At 39.1% G+C, this 22,891-nt stretch overlaps 2 protein-coding genes across 2 annotated transcripts; one reads left to right on the forward strand and one right to left on the reverse strand.

Annotated features, from left to right (window-relative positions):
- Window positions 1-985: 985 nt before the first annotated feature.
- Window positions 986-4,138, reverse strand: LOC139734423 (FUN14 domain-containing protein 1-like). Its single transcript, XM_071645210.1, has 4 exons — window positions 4,119-4,138; window positions 3,841-3,916; window positions 2,363-2,491; window positions 986-1,258 (listed from the first exon to the last, which is right to left on the reverse strand). Exons 1-4 carry the CDS (start codon window positions 4,136-4,138, stop codon window positions 1,181-1,183), a joined length of 303 nt encoding a protein of 100 aa, XP_071501311.1. The 3' UTR covers window positions 986-1,180.
- A 6,286-nt stretch (window positions 4,139-10,424) lies between these two features.
- Window positions 10,425-18,135, forward strand: LOC139734440 (UDP-sugar transporter protein SLC35A5-like). Its single transcript, XM_071645224.1, has 6 exons — window positions 10,425-10,548; window positions 11,006-11,104; window positions 12,179-12,312; window positions 13,213-13,280; window positions 15,842-16,634; window positions 17,427-18,135. Exons 1-6 carry the CDS (start codon window positions 10,452-10,454, stop codon window positions 17,496-17,498), a joined length of 1,263 nt encoding a protein of 420 aa, XP_071501325.1. The 5' UTR covers window positions 10,425-10,451; the 3' UTR covers window positions 17,499-18,135.
- Window positions 18,136-22,891: the final 4,756 nt, after the last annotated feature.

Raw genomic sequence — 22,891 nt, forward strand, 5'->3', positions numbered from 1 at the left:
CAATCCAATACTGATTTACACTCACTAGCATTACACTTGTCATAATGGAAACACTCTTTACTGCAGACACTGGATTTAGATGCATAACTTGTATAAATCTTCACACATGCACTAGGAGTGGGGTAAAACATATGATAAAATGATGGAGCAGATCCAGATGATTGGTTTAGTTAGAGTGTATACGTGACCAGGCATTTATTTTGCCTAACAAATAATTTTGTTTGTGACTAGTCATAAGATGGTGGTAGCCATTTGTGTTTAGGTAATGATAGTAAGGTAATTCATCAGCGTGGATAATGTCAAAGGAGTATTGATTCATTATGAGCTCCTTCTTCAAGACATTTATATCATTGCAGTTACTGAGTATTATCGTAATAATTAATATGTTTATAAGTTCCTTTGTGGAGATATTCATTACGAGCTCAATTGTGGAGACCTCCCTTATGAACTCCCCTTGGAGACTCTTTTATGAGCACCTTCATGGAGACTTTATATTTCATAACAATGTATATGATAATGTTTGATTGGTTTAAGATTTATTAGGGTCAGATGTGATGTCAGTATTGTTTGGGAAAAATTATTTTGAATAGCTTCCCATTTCTTTCTTTCTTTTTTTTTTTGTTAAACACAACTACCTGTCATAAGCACATTCACATCGCAATGGTGACCGTGCAAGATTTCATCGTTTATATACTCGCAATGAGGGTGATTTATCAAGGGAGAGGGATCAGCTTGATCATTTCATACAGCAAATAATACACATTAGTTTGCTCAGGCTTTAGCATAATTTAATTACCGACAATCGGTACTTTCAAAACAGTCCAAACATGCTCTGGTGTGTTAGACTGTTCCGCTAAAGGTAAATTGTGTGGGTAATTCCTACTATAAATGCCTTCACTGATGTGTATTATTTGTATACTAGTGTGATACTACCATGAAAGTCATTCTCTATCTAGGTAGAAGATCATACGCAGATGCACATTATCCAGAGATAATTGTAGACACACCTCCTTGAAGGGTAAACTTTCCATTTATAGTATCTCCTCTCTGATCTCAAGCCTCCTTGGCATCCTCCGATACCAGTACACAGTCCTCGACTATTGCCCCCAAAGGGAACATAACGGATAAGTGGATTCCTTAGTCTCTGTTCAAGTCCATAAAGTGGGTGGAATTTCATGAACTACATGGCCATTCCCAGGAGAAATCCTGCTGCAAAGCCGCTGGATATCATGACATTCTTTTTCACCAGGTCCTGCCCCTAAAAAAGAAGAAGAAAGAAACATATTTACTCAGAAGACAAACTATGTACCAGAGGGCATATGTTTCCTGCAGATTAGTAAACTTGGGCAATGAAGCAATATGTATGAGACTAAAATCCCCCTGCAAACTTATAGCAACATTTTGTTTTGAAAGAAAGATATTATCTAGAGGGGTGAAGGTTCAGGTGTGAGTTTCTTCAATTTGTCTCCCTCTACAAATTAGATTTGTTAAGATTGCAACTGCTGATCTGTAAATTGACAAACATGTCGGAAAATAGGACATGTCTGTTAATTTACAGATCAGCAGTTGCGATCTTAACAAGTTTAATTTGTAGAGGGAGACAAATTGAAGAAACTCACACCTGGGGGGTGTTTCATAAAGCTGTTCGTAAAGTTACAAACGACTTACGAGCCACTGGTGATCAGTTCTTGTACTGAATTATGGAAATTCTGATAACTACAGCACATCAGAACTGATCACCAGTCGCTCGTAAGTTGTTCGTAACTTTAAGAACAGCTTTATGAAACAGGGCCCAGAACATTTTGTTTTGTTTTGGTCATGTTCTATCTAAACATGAAAAAGATCTTGCAAAGTCAAACACTCTCATATTTCTGTTCCTTTGAAGGTGACATTTACACACAGAAAAGAGGATAAGGAAGAAATGACAATGATGATAACAAGTTAATAACACTTATTATGTGCAGTCATATGTGCAGAATACACGCAAGTGTCTTCAAAGAAGTAAGTTATCGAACTACCGGTATGCCCTCTGATTTAGAAATATGAGAAGCGCAATAGCAATTTTGTCAGGTTCTGTAGCTACTGATTCAGAAATACACTTCACTCTACTCATTAAGAGAATAAGAGAAAGCTTTATCTAAAGCTCTTGACACCGAAGGTTTTTGATGCTTTATGCTGGAGGTGAGGGAAGTGTTTGCAAAAGTTACAATAATCAGGCCACGATTAGAAGCTCATAATGCAAAGAGAAAATATTAATCCGTTGAGGATGGACTGATTTTGCTACAACACGCATTTCCCATAGACACCTACCCGAGTATACTCGGGATTCGTCTTCAATGGGTTAAAGTTGCTTTTCACTCACTCTGCTGAATGCATCTTGGATTGCTGGATATCTCCTCTCCACTTCCTTCACTGCTGTTTCTTTTGTCTTGTTGACATCCTTCTCAAACTGCTTCCAGTTGACTTTCAGGTAGCCTGTTTGATGTCCAATCTGATTACAGACAAGAATGTCAATGGCAAAATTTGGACAATCAATCAGGTTTTGGGGGCAAAGTCAACACAGGGGCTAATGGAAAAGACTACAAACTGTACAAGCTATTAGTTTCCCTTTCTGCTATGGTGAGGTGTGTGAACAGTCTTTTATATTGCGGCCTGTGGCACTGTCGAACAAAATGAGCTTGAAGAAGATGTTTAGTTTGAGGGATATACTGGAATTCTTGCATTAAGTTCTATTAACCTGTTGAGGACAGGCTGATTTTTCTATAACACACATTTCCCATAGACACCTGCCCGAGTATACGAGGGACTAGTCTTCAACAGGTTAATCAAAATGTTCTTGGCATGTGTGTAAACTATGTCTGCTGCTTAAAGTGAAAACATAGTTTTGGTAAGGGTTTGAGAACCCGTCTGGCACCATTTCATATTTTCTTGCAATATATCGAAAGAGTCTACAAAGAAACTTACCCGGCTGACGCGATTTGCCGGGATGATGAGTCGTTTTGGAGTATTTTGAGAAAAACAATAAAAGTCGGAAAACCGACTTTTGTTCCAGAAGAATCCAGACAACTCGGTCTCAGGGAAAACTCAACCCTATTTCAGACAATTTACACCCAGTTCGCAATCGCCATATTATTCTACTGTATAATACCGAACGAGGCCTAACTGAACAGACAGGAAAGTGCGTGCTAAAATCAAAACAAATGGACAGCGCGCGGCCCTCAAGCCTATGCGCACATCACCTCAGTTGCTGAGACGCGCTGTCTTTGAAGTTTTTGTTGTTGTTTATCAAACGTCTTTGATTGTTTTCAGAGGTGCTTGATAGGCGCACACTAATTCTGCATGTGCGCCAAAGAGGTTTTTTGATGCGCGTGTTGTAAAAACTCGGACCATTACTGCGAGTAGCCAGAACGCGAAGCGCTAGTTTATACAGGCCGCTCCCATTTTTAACACTGTACAATCCAGAGGGACAACCAATACAACTCAGCCCGCCGTCAAAGCGAGGCCGAGTTATCCCTGAGACCGAGTTTAGCCTGATCCCGTTCGGGTAAATTCTGAGACTGAACCTTTTTGGTTGATATTTCGCATTTTCGTCGTTACCCATCGAATATCTTGTTATTACAGCGTTATTCCGCACATTTCCTAGGCTTATGTTTACATTTGGGAGCGAAATTTGACAACTTTTGCAGGCGTACCAGAACAATGTTTTGGCTTTAAATTGCTTGTCACTATCTTTCATTCTATCATTTTCAAATAGCATTTCTGGCTCTAAACAGAGTAAATCCCCCTCCAGGTAAACTAGCGTGGATAGCAGAAGCAGCATTAAAGATGACTTAAACTCACCAAGATGAGCATGAAACCGCCACCCACTGCCGTTGCTGCTGCCTTGCTGACTTTCTGAAACAGGTACCCTGCAACCCTGCAATGACAAGATGCATGAGGTGATTAATGACTAGATATTCTAATATAATGACAGTGGTCTTAAAATTTGCTATTAAAGTGCATTCTATTCAGCAGAATGCACTAACTTAAGCACAGTTAACTGTTGTAATTACACACATGAAAAAAAAAATGATTAGAAAGTGAAAACTCTAGGAATTAAGAACACCGGTTAAACAGACTTCAAAGGAGATGAATACATTTCCAAAATGTATCATTACATGTATGATTAAAATTGTAATATAATATTAGAGTGGGTAAACTCCTTTTTGCGTGGGCCTGTAAATTTAATCAAGCCAGACATGTAATACCGGATAATAAACTGGTGAAGACCAGTACTGTCAAGAATCACACGTTTCAAGGATTTGCAGTGCTTACCAGCCACTTGTTCCTCCCATGGCTAGTTGAACGGGAACTGACTTCTTGGAAAGTTCTCCGTCTAGCGCCCTCTCTAGCCAGTGTTTGCCAACCTCTGCTAGCTCCAGTATCTCAAATGTCTCATCAGCATTCTTCTCCTCCTGCTTATTACCTGTAGGATGAAAGGAAGAATTGTTAAAATTGTAACAACATGAGCATTTCAAGATTTGAAAGAAAAAAAAAACCCACTAAAGGTTGTTATTTTGATCACGACAAAGAGACCCCAAGCATAGGAAATAATGGAAAGGAAGAGTTTAGCTAAGAAATTGTACCAGGCATAAGATGTCATCAGTTCATTATAGCCCGCCGTACACCACCCACACAATCAGACCGGTCATACGACCTTAAAGGGGATGGCTAGTACCTGATCAGTGGGAATGCTGGGGGATGATTGTTCCAATCCTTCTGGATTCATTTAAGAGTACATTATACAAGTATATGTAATGTTGTGTGAAAATTATTTGCTTCAGTACGGTCTCATATTCAAGTAATGTGCAGTTCAATGTTTCCAGGTTAGCATGCCTGTACAGTGTCGGGGCAATCGTTAACAGCCTGTTAACGATGCGCGAAACGCGTGATGACTTTTACTGCCAGTGCGCCATGTGCTGCCAGCTTGTTGCAAAGCACGAGGTTGAATGCGTGCTTTGCATGAATGGGTGATTTCAAGTTCGGTGCTAGTGCTAACCCTAGTGCTAACCCCCGAATAACAGCGTTAAATCAAGCTCCAACACCGACGGTCAGATTAACGAGGCGATACCGATCAAAATTATCGATCACCAGCACTAGGTGTTGGAATCGCAGCACCGCGAGCTCCGCGGGAATTGCGCGACGAAAAAAGTGATGGCGTGTCATTACAGTCAAATACTTAAAAATGTAGCTAAAGTTGCTTAGTTTTAGACATACAATTGTACAATGAGGAAGATGGATTAAAATGCCACAAATTTCATCACTTCTTCAAAACACAATTATCCTTATTTTGCTCATAGGCTCAGATTTATAAAGCCATGTCGATGGTGTTTGTTTACGTTACGTGGGCGACCACTGCATTAGCATAGACTTTGCACGTAAAACGTGCAACTACTTATAGACGTAAATATGAGTCTCGCACGGCAACGCTTACACCAGCACCGAACTTAAAATGACGAAAATGATAATCCCTAGGGACTAGTGTTAGTCAATGGAGAAAAAGCACGTAAATCGCTAACACAAACGGCGGAGCTCGGTTCAGCAGACGACATCCAACACCGAGCCCAGCACCAGCAACCGGAAACACGTCATAATTTTGAGGTCAACTCCCAACACTGATGTGATTTCAAGTTCGGTTTTATCGCCGGTGCCCAGTGCTATCTCAGCACTAGCACTAGCACTAGCACTAGCACCGAACTTGAAATCACCCAATGTCTTACCTGACGAGATTGACGGGTGCATGCCATCTACGAAAACAAAAACCAGTACCCGGTAACTGGTGAACTGAAATAGTATTTCGATTAGCTAGAGTTGAGATAATTCAAATTTTAGCTTACGACCTCATCATACTTTGATTTTGACATCTAATTCAATTTCTCTCATAATCAAAGTTACGTAAATGGGGCACTGTAAAAGTGGATACTTTCGCGCGACTAATTTTTTGCGCTTGGCCACGTAAGAAGAGTTTCGCGTGCTTTTAATTCCGCGGAATCAAGACATCAACAACTGTGACATATGGCACGCAAAAATATTCGTGTACTTTTATTTTCGCGCTAGCTTGCGGTTGCGCGAAATGCGTGAAAATTTCAACACCGCCAATATTTCCACTTTTACAGTATCTAACTGAGTGGCTAATGTTTGCAAATGTAAATAATAGCAGATTTTAAATTTCGTCAGGGTTCTGTAACAGTTGCAATCAAACTCAAAAACAGTTTTCAGTTTTGCAACCAGTTTCCTTTATCACAAAGAAATTTTGAACATGTTCAAAATTTCTCCCGAAACTTTACTACAATTCGCTATGTTCGTAAACATTTCCCGCTCACAATTAGATACGCCCTTTACACATCTTCGGAAAGGTTAACTTAACATTTCGGATACAAAAATTGGAGATGTGCAATATTTAAGAATGCTAATTCGAATTGCAGCGTTTGGCGATAACATTTAGGCATATTCTTTAGCGAAATCTACAGTACAGCTTCTAAATATTCCGATGCCGTTCCATCACGGCCCTCGGAAAGAGAACTTTATGAACTTGTGGCGCGTAACCTTGATTGCGTTATCTTTGGCACTGGAAGATCTTAGTCTCTGCTTGCACGCAACGATAATTCAGACAATTCATGGAGAATTGACCTTTTCTGGTTTTAAAATAGGGCGTGATTTTTCCCGTTATTTCATTCGATTAAAAAAAAAAGAAGTAGAACTCTAATATTAAATTAGTCGTTATATCCACACAAATTCGTCTTTGTTTTTCTTTGTTTTTAGGCCCGAAAATTATCTCGCTATAACCGGAACTACGAATCCCCATAGGCTAACACGCAAATTTATTGGGGACTGGACGATTTATCTCGTTGTATCCGATCTCGTTATAACGGGATTCCCCTGTATCTTTATAATAGCGCCAAGCGTAGGCTGTATTACTATTTACTAGTGGTAACTGACATAGATATCAGTATTTGGGACCACGATAACACCGAAAGAACTGGGGCCTGATTATAAAGTCATAGCACATCACTCTTTAGGTCATTTCCCTTCACAATAACGAGATACTCTGCGGTGTCCAAAATACATTCATAACAATCTTTTGAAAGTATATTTACATAAAGTTCTTACCTTCAGCTGCCATGATCAGAATGATGTTACCTCTTTTGCTTTTTGGACTGGTCGACCAAAGGATGCTACGATAGCAGAGCGATAGAGGGCAGTCAACTCAGAATCGTAGTCCGCTCACCGAACTATGTTGGTTAGTTCGGTGAGTGAGTCCGCTCAATCTACTCCGCGATCCGAGCTTCTAACTTGACCCAGTACACGTTCGTGTCGATCCCACGCACGTAACATCATCGCCCTGGCCGCGCGCCCTGGCCACGTAGCTAGCTAGCTGTATATAGCCGAATTCGTATACGGTACGGTGTTGTAGCTGAACTGCCGGTAAATTTGTGACTCGATCAATCACGTCACCATTGCGGAAAAGCAAATTTAGCGCCTGAAGCGGTCAGATCGCCCATTCCTACACTGTCTACATGATGTACTCCTAGTATCAAGACTTGCGACGCCACACAGGTTAGGCAGGAAAAAAGCCCGACGACGGACGCGACGTATTAATCGACGGTACCGGTTCACTTGCTACTGACCCGACCCCGGGGCGGGCTGGCCGCAGTTAGCTTGCTACCTGCTACATGAGCTGCTCGCGCTCTCAGCACTGCTACAGTACAGAGACCGGCTAAAGGAAATAGCGACAGGAAGAGATTGTTGGTGGCAGACGGACATGGACACAGACCAGACTGATACGGAAAGTAAGTAGAAAGTAGAAAGAGTCTAGGGAAAAGTCTGAATGACTGTCTGTGACTGATAATAGAGACCTCAATAATTATATAATCCTTTGTTAGAGCTTCAGGCTTCTTTCCCCCCTTTTTTTCAGAGGATTTCGATCACGGCAGTCAAGAAAAGAGAAGGTCTGTTTTTCCATTCTTCCACAAATGTTCAGGGGGTAGAGTACTTCAGTGACTGCTGGTACATGTAGCGTCAATGTGACAATGACCAATGTAGGTGTTGACCTACAAGTATGTCTAATTCCGCGAAAAACTTCTCACTTATATTAAATAATGACGTTTGCTGGGTCAGTTTTTTGCTTCTTAGACAGACACATGCTATTGCGACGGTTTCAACCGTTTTGGTTAACGCAACTTCGACCCAGTTCCCCCCGCATAAAAATGTTTTTTTCCAGCTTGGTTTTCAAACCAATCTGGAAAAACTATGTACAGGATTAATCAGTAAACATTTTGACTCACCTCTTCCACCGTTTCCTCCTGTTTTCTGGTTGTTTCCTCCACTTCTTTGCAGCGCTCCCCAATTCATTGCCACCATCGTTTGAAAACTGACCGCACGAACGTCTATGGCAAGCAAAATGCTACATACAATCACTATATCGGTACACTTAAGTTTATTGACTAAAGTACTAGTAAGTTGTTCGAGTGCTAAATTTAACTTCGTAATATTGTGAATGAGCATTTGGCTTGCCATATAGACGTTCTTGCGGTCGTTTTTCAAATGAAGGTGGCGATGAATTAGGGAGGGCTGCAAAGAAGTGGAGGAAACAACCAGAAACAGGAGGAAACAGTGGAAGAGGCGAGTCAAAATGTTTACTGATTAATCCTGTATATATTTTTTCCAGATTGGTTTGAAAACCAAGCTGGAAAAAATAATAATAACCATTTTTATGCGGGGGGAACTGGGTCGAAGTTGTGTTTACTGGAATGGTTGAAAACCGTCACAATAGCGTATATATCAATGCTGTCTGTCTAAGAAGCGAAAAACTGACCCAGCAAATGTCATTATTTATAAGCTTTTCGCGGAATTAGACATACTTGTCGGTCAAATGTAGGTGATATAGTCCCCACTGCTGCACCACCACAGTGCGCCTGCACCCGTTAGGTTTAGGGTTAGGGTAGACCTCTATAGGGTTAGGTAGGGTTTTATTTAGTACGGACACGCAGGTGGGGACCATATCACGATTATGCCGTAGATTTAACCGTTTATAAGCCATGATCGAATGAAGAAGGAAATAATGCAACCATGTTATCATTTGGATGAAACCTCCAGTTTAAACTCCGCTTGGGGTCTTTTGGAGGATCACTGCCAAGTACCAAGTGTGTTGCTACATGCTACCTACATGGGGGATCAGAAAAGAGGGTGATGTTTTTCAACTAGAATATTCATATTGATAAGAATCATATTTTTATGCTTTTTCTCTTTGATAAATGTGCAACCGAAAAACTGCTCAAATGATAAAATTAATGTTCAAAAAAAAGAGAAAATTTCTAAATATTCAATCTGTTAACTACAACTAAACGTGTGCTCCACATCTTTGAATTTCAGTGCTTCTGAAAGTGTGGGAAAGGGACCCACCCTTTCCCTAACCCCGGGGCACTCCTTGTACACAGTTATACTGAACGCTTTGCGTTCGGGGTTCGGGCTGTGTTTCGCATTTAACCCTTCCCCCAGCACTATTAAACGTACAAATGTACTTTAGTACCCGTGTAAATATCTTGGATTCTACAGGGAACTAAATTGCACCAAAATCACACGTGCAGGGTATGTACAACATGTACTAAATAATATTTGCAATCACTCACTCAAATTTGATCCAAATTGGTCATCGGGAAGTATCAATATCAATGTTGACATTCATGTTGTCTCTCAAAACAACTCGCTCTTCATGAGCAATTGTGACAAACACTGCCAGCACAACCTGATGCTGATGTTAACTGTCCAATATCATGAGACAAATCTTTCAGGTAACTGGGAGCAAAAAATTATAGAATTTGAATAGTAGAATATCAGGAGAGTACATTATTGCCCCTCCCCCATCATACATTTCCATAAACTTATTTACATGATATGTATAGTTCTACAGTACACAGTGAAAGCACAAAATAAAGATGTGGTTCAAAGGTGACGGATATGACAATTAACATTAAACCATTCGCAATTGCCCTGAATACTAATTTTTCAACCTCTTTGAAAAGTTTGCAAATATTCCACCAAAGTGTGGATTGTTGAATTTCAGTATTGAAGAATTATGCAAAAGCACTCTTTTGTGCCGGGGGGATACCTGTTTCACATCCTCCCCTTGCTCAGTTGCTGCGCTATACAATGTACTTTGCATCACTTGCTTGTCCCCCCGCCCCCTGTTTAGAAGAATGAGGTGAAATGGAAACTCAAACTTCACATCTAATGAGCATTCTACAATATTTGTATCATTATTGATGATGTTTAAAATTTGGTTACGCTACATACTGTAATATGATCCATTTTATTTTCTGTACCTTGTCACACTTAGATCTGTGGTGAGAGCCTGGATTGATACTCTTGGAAACCTAAAGATTATCCGTCAAGAATCAAGGGACCCTCTTGTCATGGAGTATCCATCCTGCACTACTGTTGCCTTGGCAACAATTTACGTCTTCCTGGGTGCTGGCCGTGTCATGCTGATGAAACTGTCCGCCAACAGAGGTGGGTGATTGAAGCCGTGCCAGTTTTTGAGGGAGAATGATACAATTTATTAAAAAGTAGATGTTGCACTTCTCAGATTGTAGTAAGATTCTTGATGTAAATTTTGATTTCCTCTAAAAGTTTGACTGCTCTTTAATGTAGAGGTGACTCCCATTATATATAAGTCCTCCAGATGAGCAGTTTTCTTTTTGTTTTATCAAAATTTTGTAGCAGAGCCGAACAAATGAAGTAAATACACAATAATACAGACCAAGTCTGTGACCTGAATTTTTACTTTATTGTGATGACACTTTGATAGAACCATGTTCGTTATAATGGGAGAACACTGTGTATATCACAGCTCTTATATAGTTAAAAATTGCTGTTAGTTACAAATTTTCCCTTGAGGAACACCATGCCATTCTTTCCCTTCAAGATTTAATAAGAGCATTCTCTTCTACACTGACCCACACTTCAGACCACAAGTATGACTACCTGCCGGTGACGGTCAACGTGTGTGCTGAGGCGGTCAAGTTGGTTGTGTGTCTCCTGCTCATGCTGAAGATGGAGCTGAATGGTAACTGCTGAAAACCCAGATATGGGGCCACAATAACATCATTAACCCATTCCATTCTGAAATCCCCATAGACTTAATACACAGGCCACCAGGTTCCCGCATGGAATGGGTTAATTGCCTTGAGCATGTTTGGCCAAATATCCCCATATACCGTCAAACCTGTCTATGGTGGCCACTCAAGGCAGACAAAAACAAAAAAAGTGGCCATTATAGATAAATGGCTGCTATAGACAGGGTCTTTAACGTGAAATTGAGTTTAGTGGTCATATACAGCAGGTGGCCACTGTAGACAGGTGATTGCTATGGCAGGTTTGACTGTATGTATGACATACTTACAATATTATGACAATATATACAGTAGTTTATTCAGTTTATAATAACATGTATGTGTGTAAAGGAACAGTATTTGTTTGCAATATAACGTAATGGTTGTCTTGCAAGTTCTGTAACTTCTATATATATGACTTGTCTCGTCGACAAAAAGAATGGAAATCATTCCACTTCTAACATTGTCAGAGGTTGCAGCGCAATAGCTGCAACAAAGTTTGGCCTAGTGCATTTGCCCTTATAGGGTTAAAGGTCCTGTTTACCTTTGGGAGCAGTGTTTTAACCCATTCCATACTGATTTCCGGCATCCCCATAGACGTAGTACAAAGGTTGCCAGGTTCCCGTAGGGAATGGGTTAAAATATGTTCAAGATATCACTTTTGATGCATATGTGTAGGTCAGTTGTATCACAAAACATCCTACCATATAAATTGTTTTGCAATAAAGCCTAAAATATAAGGAGATATCACTATTTTTCTCATTAAACCATAACTGTAGACGGTTTAGTCTGAAACGTTTTTATTGTAAGTATTGATCACATTTTGTATATTTAACAATACTTAACATCAATTATATTTTTTTTTAATTTTTACATTGGTTGTTTCTATCTGTAACTCACATTTCAGAACTATTTTGAAGCACTAATGCTGGGTTTTTGTTTTATCTGCAAATGGTAAATTATGCCTTTAAGCAGAGGTCTAAATATCAACTAATTTGATGCCTGGTTTCTCTCCCTTGGCGTTGCAGGAAGGTCAATGTTCCATCAGCTCTTTCACTTCAGCTGGCCGGAGTGTCTCAAGTTTTTTCACTGGAGTGTGCCTGGCCTGCTCTACTTCCTGGACAACTTGATCGGCTTCTACGTCATGAGTTATTTTGAGCCGGTAAGTGCATGCTTGCAAAATGATTTGGCTTGCTATTTCTATCTCGTTGGTCATACTATCCTTGCTCCCCCCATATCTCTTGAGAGGTGAAGTATAGAAAGCATGCAGGAGCACTGTGGTATTGTGGATTCAAATTTGTAAACAAAAAGGTTGTAGGTTCAGACCATGTTTGCTGCAGTCATCATTCCTCAAAACATTTTTGATACCCAAAATAACTCTCTAGAATCAGCTGTATGAATGGGGGTACCTGGCAATCCAGAGGTGCTCATAATTGCAATTGAGACCTTCAGAACTACCCTTTGTAAATTTTATTTATATATTTATTTTATTTATTTATTTCTAATCTTTTGTCAGGGTAGCCCATTCACCAATAAATAGTGGTCTTCCATGGAGCCCTGAATAATATTGATGAACATATGTACATTAAATAGCAAAACGTATATACAGAAGATGACATATACAGTGTAGATACATACCAGCATACTGTACATTGCAAAGTAACATTAAAAAAAAAATGATGAAGCAAGTGTGGTAAAGGAGGCTACATCAGTATTGTTTTTGTGTCTTTGAACAGATTTCATGCATGCATGCAAACCTGTAGCATTAAGATTTTACTGTATGGTTATTATTTTAAAGTCCAGAAAGGTTAGGAAAGAGCTACTTGTCTGTACTGTCATCCTGGTACTTAAGTTATCATATGGAGCTTAAATTTACCCAGGTTGTAGTGGGTAATTATTGATAGATAATTGGGGTATAACCAATCAACAGCTGTCATCTTGTTTTGTTCCTCCTTGTCCAACTTTGTCTCATTCCGTTCCATCTGTGCAAACTTCTTCCTGATTACAGTGTCTCACTATGTATACTTGTTTTATCTTTTTGTTTGTTTATTTCAAATTCCAGGCGGTTGCTGTTTTACTCACAAATTTTGGCATCATATCAACAGCATTACTCTTCAGGGTCATTCTAAAGTAAGTTTCAAAGGGGTCATCCCACTAGACCGACACCCAAGAGTCATACAACCCATGAATTTTGACATTGAAAACAGGTCCATGAGTCATACAGCTCGTGAGTCATACAGCCCATGAGTTTGACACTAGGCAAATAAAGCCCGTAAGTTCGACGCTAGGTAACAATAGCCCATGAGCTTGACAGATATAACGTGAGGCTAAATGTGTCGGTCTCGTGGGCCTTGTTAGCTTATAGTGTCGAACTAATGGGATGTATGACTCATGAGCTGTATAATCATGGGCTGTATGACTTGTGAGCTGAATGACTCTTGGGTGTTGGTCTCGTAACGTGCACCCATTTGAAAAATGTGCATGTAAAGTTCAGATACACATCATTAAACGTTTAACAGTTTATGCATTTTGCTTCAGTGGTGATAGTATTTCTACCTTTTGAAAGTGCTTGCATATTTATCTGTTAATGTTAAAGGGATGGTAGAGTTTTGGTTGAGACCTAATTTTAGGTTTCTAACATTTTTTGGTGAGATAATGAGAAACCTCTTATGAAATGTGAAAGAGCATGTAATTTCATGAGGAATTCAACATTTATTTGATGAAAATTGGTTTTGAAATGGCTGAGATATCCAAAACAGAGCGATTCTAATAAGTGTGGGACCCACAATTTATTACGATCGCTTTGTTTTACTTTGTTTTTAGATGTTTCAGTCATTCCAAACCTGATTTTCTTCAAATAAACTTTGAATTCCTCTTAAATTGGTATGCTCCGTACTATTTTATAAGTGTTTTCTTGGTATCTCGCAAAAAGTTAAAAGCCCAATTCTCATCTCCACCAATACTGTACCATCCCTTTAAGTCAGAGCACTATGTGGTTTTTTTTTAAGAGCAATTCAATCATCCCATCATTCCTGGGGGAATATTGCTGCAAAAATTATTATCTTGCAGACATTTAATTCCATTGGCATCCAGAGCAATTTTGTGCATATTGCATATTGAGGAATGATGCAGAAATGGTTAAATTGAGTACATCTGAACCAGATCAACCAATTTAAAAGAGCAAGTAAAACTTTCTTCCTCTTATATGTGTTTCCAATCTTTCTTCCTCTTATATGTGTTTCCAATCTTAACCCTATTCTAACTGGGCTATTTGAGACCAAGTTTTTACTGGGGGGGGGGGGGGGGGGGTCAATTTGACCCCCCCTTCAGATCTCGGCCGCCAATCGCGCGATCGCCGCAAAATTTTGCCTGAAGATAGAGCCGAATGTCAACTACAAGATTACATGGTCATACAAAAGAAAAATATTGGCTTTCTATTTTTAGTAAATTAATTATGCAAATTTACGCATGAAATCATATTTTCATCTATAATTCCATTAAAATGACTGAAGGATCCCTAAATTTTTATGTCAGAGTTCCTCAAGTCACATCGAACAATTTTGTTTAAAAAATAGCGAAATCAAAATCAATTTCCTATGATTTTTATTGTTTTGTTAATTTCTTATGTACAATGTATTTTGTTGTTTTTTCGACTTTTGTTTTCTATTGTTTTTTTGCCAAAATTTGTTGCAGGCACTTTTTCAAGCTTATCTACATTAGAATTGATTAATTTCAATGGTTTAAAGTTGAAATAATCTAATCTATATCAATTTAACAAAAAAACACAATTTGCATTGGATTTGCACACGATATCATGAATTTGAGCCGTTTTTGGGTTGACATGCATGATGCAAAACATTACGTAACTTCTGAACAGTGTACCCGGACGTCGCAAATTTGGTCTCAAAATATGCGGGAGACTTCAATGAAAAAAGTCATTAAACGACGCGGCAAAATCTTTGCGCGTTGCGGAATCGTGGCGCGTAATGTTGGGGGGGGGGTCAATTTGACCCCCCCCCCAAGTTGGAGTAGGGTTAAGTTTTGAGACTTGAAAATCTGTAACTGAAACAATAAATACCAATGGGCTGAAATGAATAGTAAATTTTTACTCTGTCTAGTGTAACACTAACAGCAAACAATAAAAATTATGAAAAAGCGATAACACAAAACTGATAGTGTAGAAATATGGTTTCTGGGACTGCATGGGTTTATGGGTACAGTAAACTTTATTCATATTTTTTCTGCTATGCATATTTGCTGTCCATTGAAGCATGCAAATCATTCGTAGTGGAACAAGGGAGACTGAAGTTTTGATAGAATCAAGATAGATGGTACTGGTCTAAATTATGCCCCTTTGTTCCCTTGTCAGATATGTTTATGTTACTTCTGTGCTGTTACCATAATACCTCACATTGCATGAACAGGGCCCTGTTTTATCAAAAGATAAAATTGATTTTAAATTTCCTTACCACACAGGCTGCCATAGACTCACAGTTAAAATCAACTATATAATCAATTTTAACTCTTCATAAAACAGGGCCCTTGGCAAATTGTTTGTTGTAGAATATCAGATGATACATGTAATTGTTGTGTTTCTATATTTCAGTGCCTATTTCGAAAAATCTGCATACTTGTGATATTCTTCTTGATATGATCCTCGTATTTCTTCTATCTATTGTGTCTCCCAACAGGCGCAAATTTTCTCGTGTGCAGTGGGCTTCACTGCTTGTCCTCTTTCTGGCAATTGTATCGCTTTCCAACCAAGATCACAGGACAGCGTTGCACAACCACCGCTCTGCAACCACTCTAGAATCTGTCAGCAACTCAACACTGGTGAGCATGGACAAGCGATCTGCCATTCCGCCGGACTTTTGCCACCGCAAACCCCGAAACAATGTGGAGCCCACGATCACGAACAGTGTGGAGAGCAAGTACAGTTTTACCGTCAGTTTGGGCCACATTCTGGTCATTGTGCAATGTTTCATGGCCTCGTTGGCTAACGTCTACAATGAGAAGATCTTCAAGGAAGGCCAGAATTACACAGAGAGCATCTTCATCCAGAACACCCGGCTGTACACCTTTGGCGTCATCTTCAACCTCCTCACCCTCTTCATCATCCCGCGCTTTCGCAACCGCATCCTCTACTGCGGTATGTTCGCCGGCTACAACCTGTACGCCACCCTGCTCATCTTTGACACGGCCCTCGTTGGCCTCACCATCTCCCTCATCCTCAAGTACCGGGACAACATGTTCCACGTTCTCAGCGCCCAGGTGACGATGGTGACCGTCCTGAGTCTGTCCATGTGGCTGACCGGCTTCCAGCCGTCGCTTGACTTCTTCCTGCAGATGCCCACTGTTTTCCTGGCCATTTTCATTTACAACTCCAGCCACAGTCCTGACCAGTCAGCAACAGGTGGGGGTCGACAGAGGACCCCTTCAGAGAGCATGAGGGCTTCACGAGGCCACGGGGCACAGCAGAAAAGGGTAAGTCGATTCAGCAGTCAATAGTCTTGAATTTATAGCATCTTCTTCTATCTTTGTTCCATGTGTTTGCATTTATGAAACTTTCTCTTCATGTCTATAAGTCGCCAAACTCGCCTATATTGATGTCATATTTGTTAATAAGATAGCAGTCAGCAAAAAGTAGACACAGCTATTTGGTACATCAGAACATTTTGTTATGTTTCTCGATGGGGAGAAGATTACATTATCTCCTTACCTGGGAGAACATTTTATTCTAAACACATGGCCAATGATACCAAGTGTTGGAGTGGTAGGTTTAGCACAAGTGAATGAATTTTCACAAGACTTCAGAGTGTGTGAACACAATCCATTTCCGGCTCAGCGGAGTTTTCATGACAAGTGGAAGGTATGTAGTCTTTCAATACTTTGACCGGCCTGTATCATAATAGGTGATGACTTTTGTTCCTCAGTGGCATGTAAAACCCTTTGGATGAAACACATTCTGTCCGTTTTCTTGTTTGGATGGTAATTCTGAGGGAGAAAAATCTACATTACTTGAGTGAAATTTCACTTTCCAGATGGAGATCTTTACACATAGTAATTTTCATCTTTTGAAAGTTTGAGGCAGTATATGCTAATAATGCCAACTACAATTGTATCTAATAATGTCAACTACAATTGTACACATTCTTTTCTCTAGTTGCAGACCCTGATATCATCAAATTTAGCAAAGAACTGATTAGAATTTGGTATAAAGTTGAGTACAGATCAGAGCTATAGGAATTTTTTTCGGGTTTTTCCTCTGCATTCCAGGGTTCTGTCATGGGGGAGGAGATGGTACCTCTGACAGATATGAGCAGAGAGGATGAAGACAGCACAACTTAGCAGTCATTTTCTTGGCGTTCTGTGTCAAAGAAGTTTATTGCAGACAACCGTGCTACAGGGACGTTTTGTTTGCAGTATAGATCTTGCTGGGAGTCAATCATGTTTCAAACTTCATCCTGTGGACCAAGTGGCTGCGCAAAGAAGATATTTTAGGCAGGAGTAACAGGATTTTCTCGTGACTGCCAGCGGAAATATTCCAATCTCCGTGACATTTGTTTAAAGCTACCACAGCAGTACCATAGGTGGGTCATTTAATTTGTTGACAATCATCTGTGCAAGTTGACAGAAAAACAATTTTTTTTTTCTACGTCACAGACACACTTCAGTATACAGGCCCTACTGTATAAATAGAAATGTGAAATGACTAAAAAGCCCTAATTGCGATCATGCGTGTTTGTGAGAGACGCCATGTGCACCAAATTATGGACTCTGATCCTCCCAGAATACATCAGAAAAAGGCATCCCCCACATGACCAGGGATGAATACAGGCCTATCAAGTTAAGCACTGAAAGTGCATAAGGGGAAACCCTTTTATAACAAGCTTGCTTACAAGATACCGCTTTTAAGGAGGTAAATCATAAGGTCCCAATTGTCCATTACTGTATTTAGCCGGTCTCTTTTTTCAGTACATTTTCAACAAGGTACCAGTTGTAACGAGGTAAGGTCTTGACAGCCTCGTTCTAACAGGGTTTTCTTGTACATCCACAGACTACTGGAGTAGACTTGTCAAACTTCCGTAACCTTAGTCTGCTCCTGAACATTTGGTTGTTATTTATAAGCAGAAGCATGCTGGATGCACAAGTTTTAAAGTGGTATCAAGATTGAAAGTGCAAAGTATTTGTTTTCGTCTCTTTCTCTTTTTCTCTTCACATGTGCAATGTTTCAGCAGAGATGCCAACTGTTCCTTTTTTTTCAGTATTTTGTGCTGTTAGTGCAAAAAAAAAAAAAATACTGTGCACAGGTTTCATGGACAATAATGTTTCTCCTCAATTGTACTTCCTGTGTCTATTGCAGAAAAGGAAAAAAAGAAAGGCTTTTATGCTGCTTACAAGGTTGGCATCCCTGTTTTGTAGTGAGTCTGTTTTGGGCAGAAGTAAAAGGTGTAAAATCACACACACACATGATACCATGCTACTCTGTTGCAAGTGTGATTCAGGCAATGCAATCATGTTGACAGATCCGCAGCTGTGTACGAAAATCAATAATCCATGTTACACTGTTAGTGTTGAAGGCAATTGTTTTCTATTAGAAAATGCTGCTAGAGGTAAACAATGGATTTTTGTGTTTGTATAATGGCTTTATTTTACAAACTGGACGTTAATGACAGATCTTATGCACAGACTTACATTTTTCGAGTTACACCTGTCATTAGTAAAATTAGACTGATATCAACTCTTTCTGTGCTGGGGACTTGTGACAGTGTGTACTATGCTGTGGGTTTACTGTGGCAATCAGCACTAAAAGCACACAAAGGATTAACCCTAACTAGGCTGGGGGGCCCTCAGAGGCCCCCCCCCCCCCCCCCCTCGACATTCCGCGTGATGAATCACCATCGCAAAAAGCTGTCACGGCGATGTTTCATGACTTTTTTCTTTTGAGTCTCCTGCATCTTTTGACACATTTGCGACACCCGGGCACACGGTTTCAAAGTTACATTATGTACACATGCATGTCAGACCTAAAATTGCTCAAAAATGTGAAGTCATGTACAATTTCAATGCAAGCTGTACTTACAGACAAATGTCATAAAAGCATGATTGTTTGTTTGTTTGTTTTTTTGAAAATCAATTCATGTTCGGAACAATGTCGTGGACGAATTTCATCGAAAAAACAATGAAAAAATGAAACAATGAAAGTATAAAAACAAAGAAATTTACAATTTTTTCTGATTGCACAATTTTTTTTCTTTTACATTTGCTAAGGACACAAGAAAGAATAGTTACACAAAAAATGTGCCTGTTTTGAGCTTTATTTAGTGATTTATAACGAATAGTCTGATTTCATGCATCATCTACCTTCAGTACTTATCATTTACCTAAATAGCCCGGCCTAGTTAGGGTTAATGATATGACATAGACATTAAACCTGCCATGTCTCCAGTCAGCTTGTTATGCTATTAATTTTGTTCATGTATTTGGAAGAAGCTTGGTTTACTTCAAGATTTAGTGGCTTTCTGAAAGTATCTTGCATTTTCCGCTTTGAAATTCTGTTATTTTATTTATTTCAAGCGATTTGTAATCATCTATGTGACCAAGACACTGTTTGAAATATAATTGTGAATAGGTCGTGAAGCATTTTTGCTTTGCTTTAAATATCTTAATGTAAATCTTATTTCATCTTCTCAAAGATTCTTGACAATCATAAGTATCATGTCACACTATTACTGTTGATTCTGTGTAGTTTGGTCAACATGTCTGGCTTATTTTCTCAATTTCATGCTTTTCACAATTTTCACAATTTTATATGTACATTTTAATGATACAATGTATGATCTATAACCCATCTGCAAAGTGATGGTTAAGCAGTACAAAGTATTTTTGGAGGATGAAGTATCAGGCGCCAAATTTGGGCTTTTCTGTGATATGCCTTTCCGTTATGGGTGTAGACTTTATAGTCAGTAGGATATTTGTAGAACTTCAACTTCATCGACATAGTGAAAATTGAATCCTAGTAGCATGTCTTAGTGAGTAGTTCTGGTTGGAACACATTTCAATGCAACTCATGCAGTGGTGTATATGAGTAAGGTACATGTATTTGCAATAGTCTAGTTCTAAATACTCTGGGATGAATTGATGTTTGTGATATGCAATTTACATGCAATTAAACCTTCTTTTTTTTTCCCTGCCAGTTCAAAATAACTTTGGTAATTACACGTACTTAAGGAGGTGAAGTTTGCTTCTCATTAGAATGAGAAAGAGAGGACATCCTCACACATGTTTCTGTTCTTCGACAAAGTCTGTTACTATGGCGATAAGGTGCATCATCTACAGGACTGGTCTTCTGATCATGTTCTCTGCAGAATGACAATTTTACTCTGAAGATTTTAGTGGACAAGTATTTTACAGATTGAGTATTTGAAATAGATGTCCAGGATTCCACTGAGGCTGGAAGTCTCACTAAAATTGGACGTCTAGCACTCTATACTTGTCACAAGACATATGCACCCATCTTGATATTGAAGAAAACAAAATGAGTGTGTAGAATGATAATCTATGTGAAAATGTTATAGATGACCTTGAATGTGACCTATGGTTATCAGTACAAGTTAAAAAAAACAATTGGCATTTGTACTAATACAACTCTGTATGCAGCCCTTATGAGCATGTCATGCAGTTGTCTTTTCTTTTTTGTTTTTTCATCCAGTAACTGGATGTCCAATTACAGCTGTATGACCACACCATAGTTTGTGTCTATACACCAGACTGTTTTTTATACCCCTGCCACACGTAGTGTGAAGGGGGTATGAATCACCGTGATGTCGGTCGGTCGGTCTGTTGCAAAATCTTGCATCGCGAATTCCTCCCCCAGTTTTGAAGCAATTTGAATGAAACTTAGGGTAAATGATGATATTGAGGTATAGATGTGGAAGACATGTTTTTTGTATTTGTTGGACAATGCATTGCCATGCTAACCATAATTTTACCAAAACCTTGTGGATTGAATAACTTCCATAGTATTTAAGCAATCAATTTCAAAATTGGTATGATGATCTATAGGTGTAGATATGCAACACTCTTTGTGTTTGTACTTGACAAATCGTTGCCATGGTAACCGCATGTTTTCTTCAAAATCTTGTGGAGTGAACAACTTCCACAGTTTTCAAGCAATTGAAATCAAATTTGGTAGGCATTATGGCCTTGAGGCATAGATGTGGAACACTTAATTTTTTTTTTGTCACACAAACCGTTGCCATGGTAACCACAATTTTACCAAAACCTTGCAGATCGGATAATTTTTCCGTCATTCAAGCAATTTTAAGTCAAATTTAGTATGAATCGTGATCTAGAGGTGTAGTTTTGCAAGATACCAATGTGTTAGTTTAAGGAAAATGTGTTGCCATGGTAACCACTCATATTTGTATCAAAATAAACCAAGCTGTGAAGGTCAAATTTTGTGTGTATGATGGTCTGTAGGTGTAGTGATGCTGGGGGAAGGCGTGTTTCCATTTACTGTAAGTTTTACACTCAGTGTCAACTCTGTAATTGTACAGTAAACTAACATTATTCTGTTTCCAATTCGACAAGTGCACAAAGTTGTACCAACGTCATTGCCCTCATGACTTCACATACAGTATACTATAAAGCAACACTAGGGGCGGGGGTATTAATCACCTTCAGTGATAATTCTAGTTAAACCTATTGTCACCTGCAGTATTCAGATGGATGTGTTTCACTAAAAGACCCCATACAAGAATTGGCATTAATTGTGCACAATTGATGTTTTCCTGTCAAAATCTTGTCTACAGTAAAAATATATACAGTATATCTTCTAGCACCACTTATGTTTGTTTTCAAACATTCATGTTGTTGTACAGGGTGTAACCATTCTACTTCAGCTGTTAGAAATACTGCAGTTCCAGAAATTTTCACATGCATGAAACTTTAGCAAATTTGTTAAAGAGCCAGGATTCGCAAAAGTAAAATGCACATGAAAGTACATGTACTCGTCTACACAATGCATTTATTATGCCAGTGGCAATTCGCAAAAGAGGCCATTGGCTCTAATTCTAGAAAGTTTGATGCCTGGAATGTTTCTGGTTTTACAGTACATGTTCTGATGAAGGGTAATTACAGTTGTATTCACCTGTCACAAGCATTTCTTCTGTCAGCCAGTTGACTTCATGGGCGCATATTCAAGTTTGAAGTCATGCAGCTTGCTTTACATGATGTGACACGTTCAGTGTTATCAACATAGAAGAAGTGATTCCTTCATGGTTGTGTGCTTAAGCGTAATGAAATATTTATGTCATGCAATAACTGGATGTCCGATTATGACCAAAATCTATCATAATACAATGTGTAATTAAACTCAAAGTATTTTTGTATCTAAGTTAAATGCAGCATCTACAAATTAAATACATATCGTCGGGTGCCCGTGCATTGGCCGCTAACGCAATACAAATTGTATTGAGTTAGCGGCCAATGCACGGGCACCCGACGATATATACTTCAATACAAGACTCTCGCTATGTCTCATTTTTATTATGATTCTCAGATTCTTTGTCACGTGGAGGAGTTAATGTGAAAGAATTTCTGTCAAACTTGTGACGTTTCTCATGGAGTGGTGGGAAGACTTTGAAACTTTAACCTGTACAGCAGGTAGTGCAAAAAAAAAAAAAAAAAAAAGCGTTGCTTGCGAGTTGCTGTTTAAAAACAAAACAATCTATGAAAGC

The sequence above is a fragment of the Diadema antillarum genome, unplaced genomic scaffold, assembly GCF_040938485.1.
Source record: "Diadema antillarum isolate AM-2024a unplaced genomic scaffold, OU_Dant_1.0 seq00000526_RagTag, whole genome shotgun sequence".
NCBI lineage: Eukaryota > Metazoa > Echinodermata > Echinoidea > Diadematoida > Diadematidae > Diadema > Diadema antillarum.

Excerpts from the sequence above, each read along its gene's own strand:
- LOC139734423 (XM_071645210.1), bottom strand. The coding sequence starts at position 4,138 with ATGTATTCATCTCCTTTGAA. Across the intron at positions 3,917-4,118 it reads ATGTATTCATCTCCTTTGAA|GGTTGCAGGGTACCTGTTTC; the intron begins GTCTGTTTAACC and ends TTGTCATTGCAG. Across the intron at positions 2,492-3,840 it reads GCGGTTTCATGCTCATCTTG|ATTGGACATCAAACAGGCTA; the intron begins GTGAGTTTAAGT and ends GTCTGTAATCAG.
- LOC139734440 (XM_071645224.1), top strand. The coding sequence starts at position 10,452 with ATGGAGTATCCATCCTGCACTACTGTTGCCTTGGCAACAATTTACGTC. Across the intron at positions 13,281-15,841 it reads CTCTTCAGGGTCATTCTAAA|GCGCAAATTTTCTCGTGTGC; the intron begins GTAAGTTTCAAA and ends GTCTCCCAACAG. Across the intron at positions 16,635-17,426 it reads ACGGGGCACAGCAGAAAAGG|GGTTCTGTCATGGGGGAGGA; the intron begins GTAAGTCGATTC and ends TCTGCATTCCAG.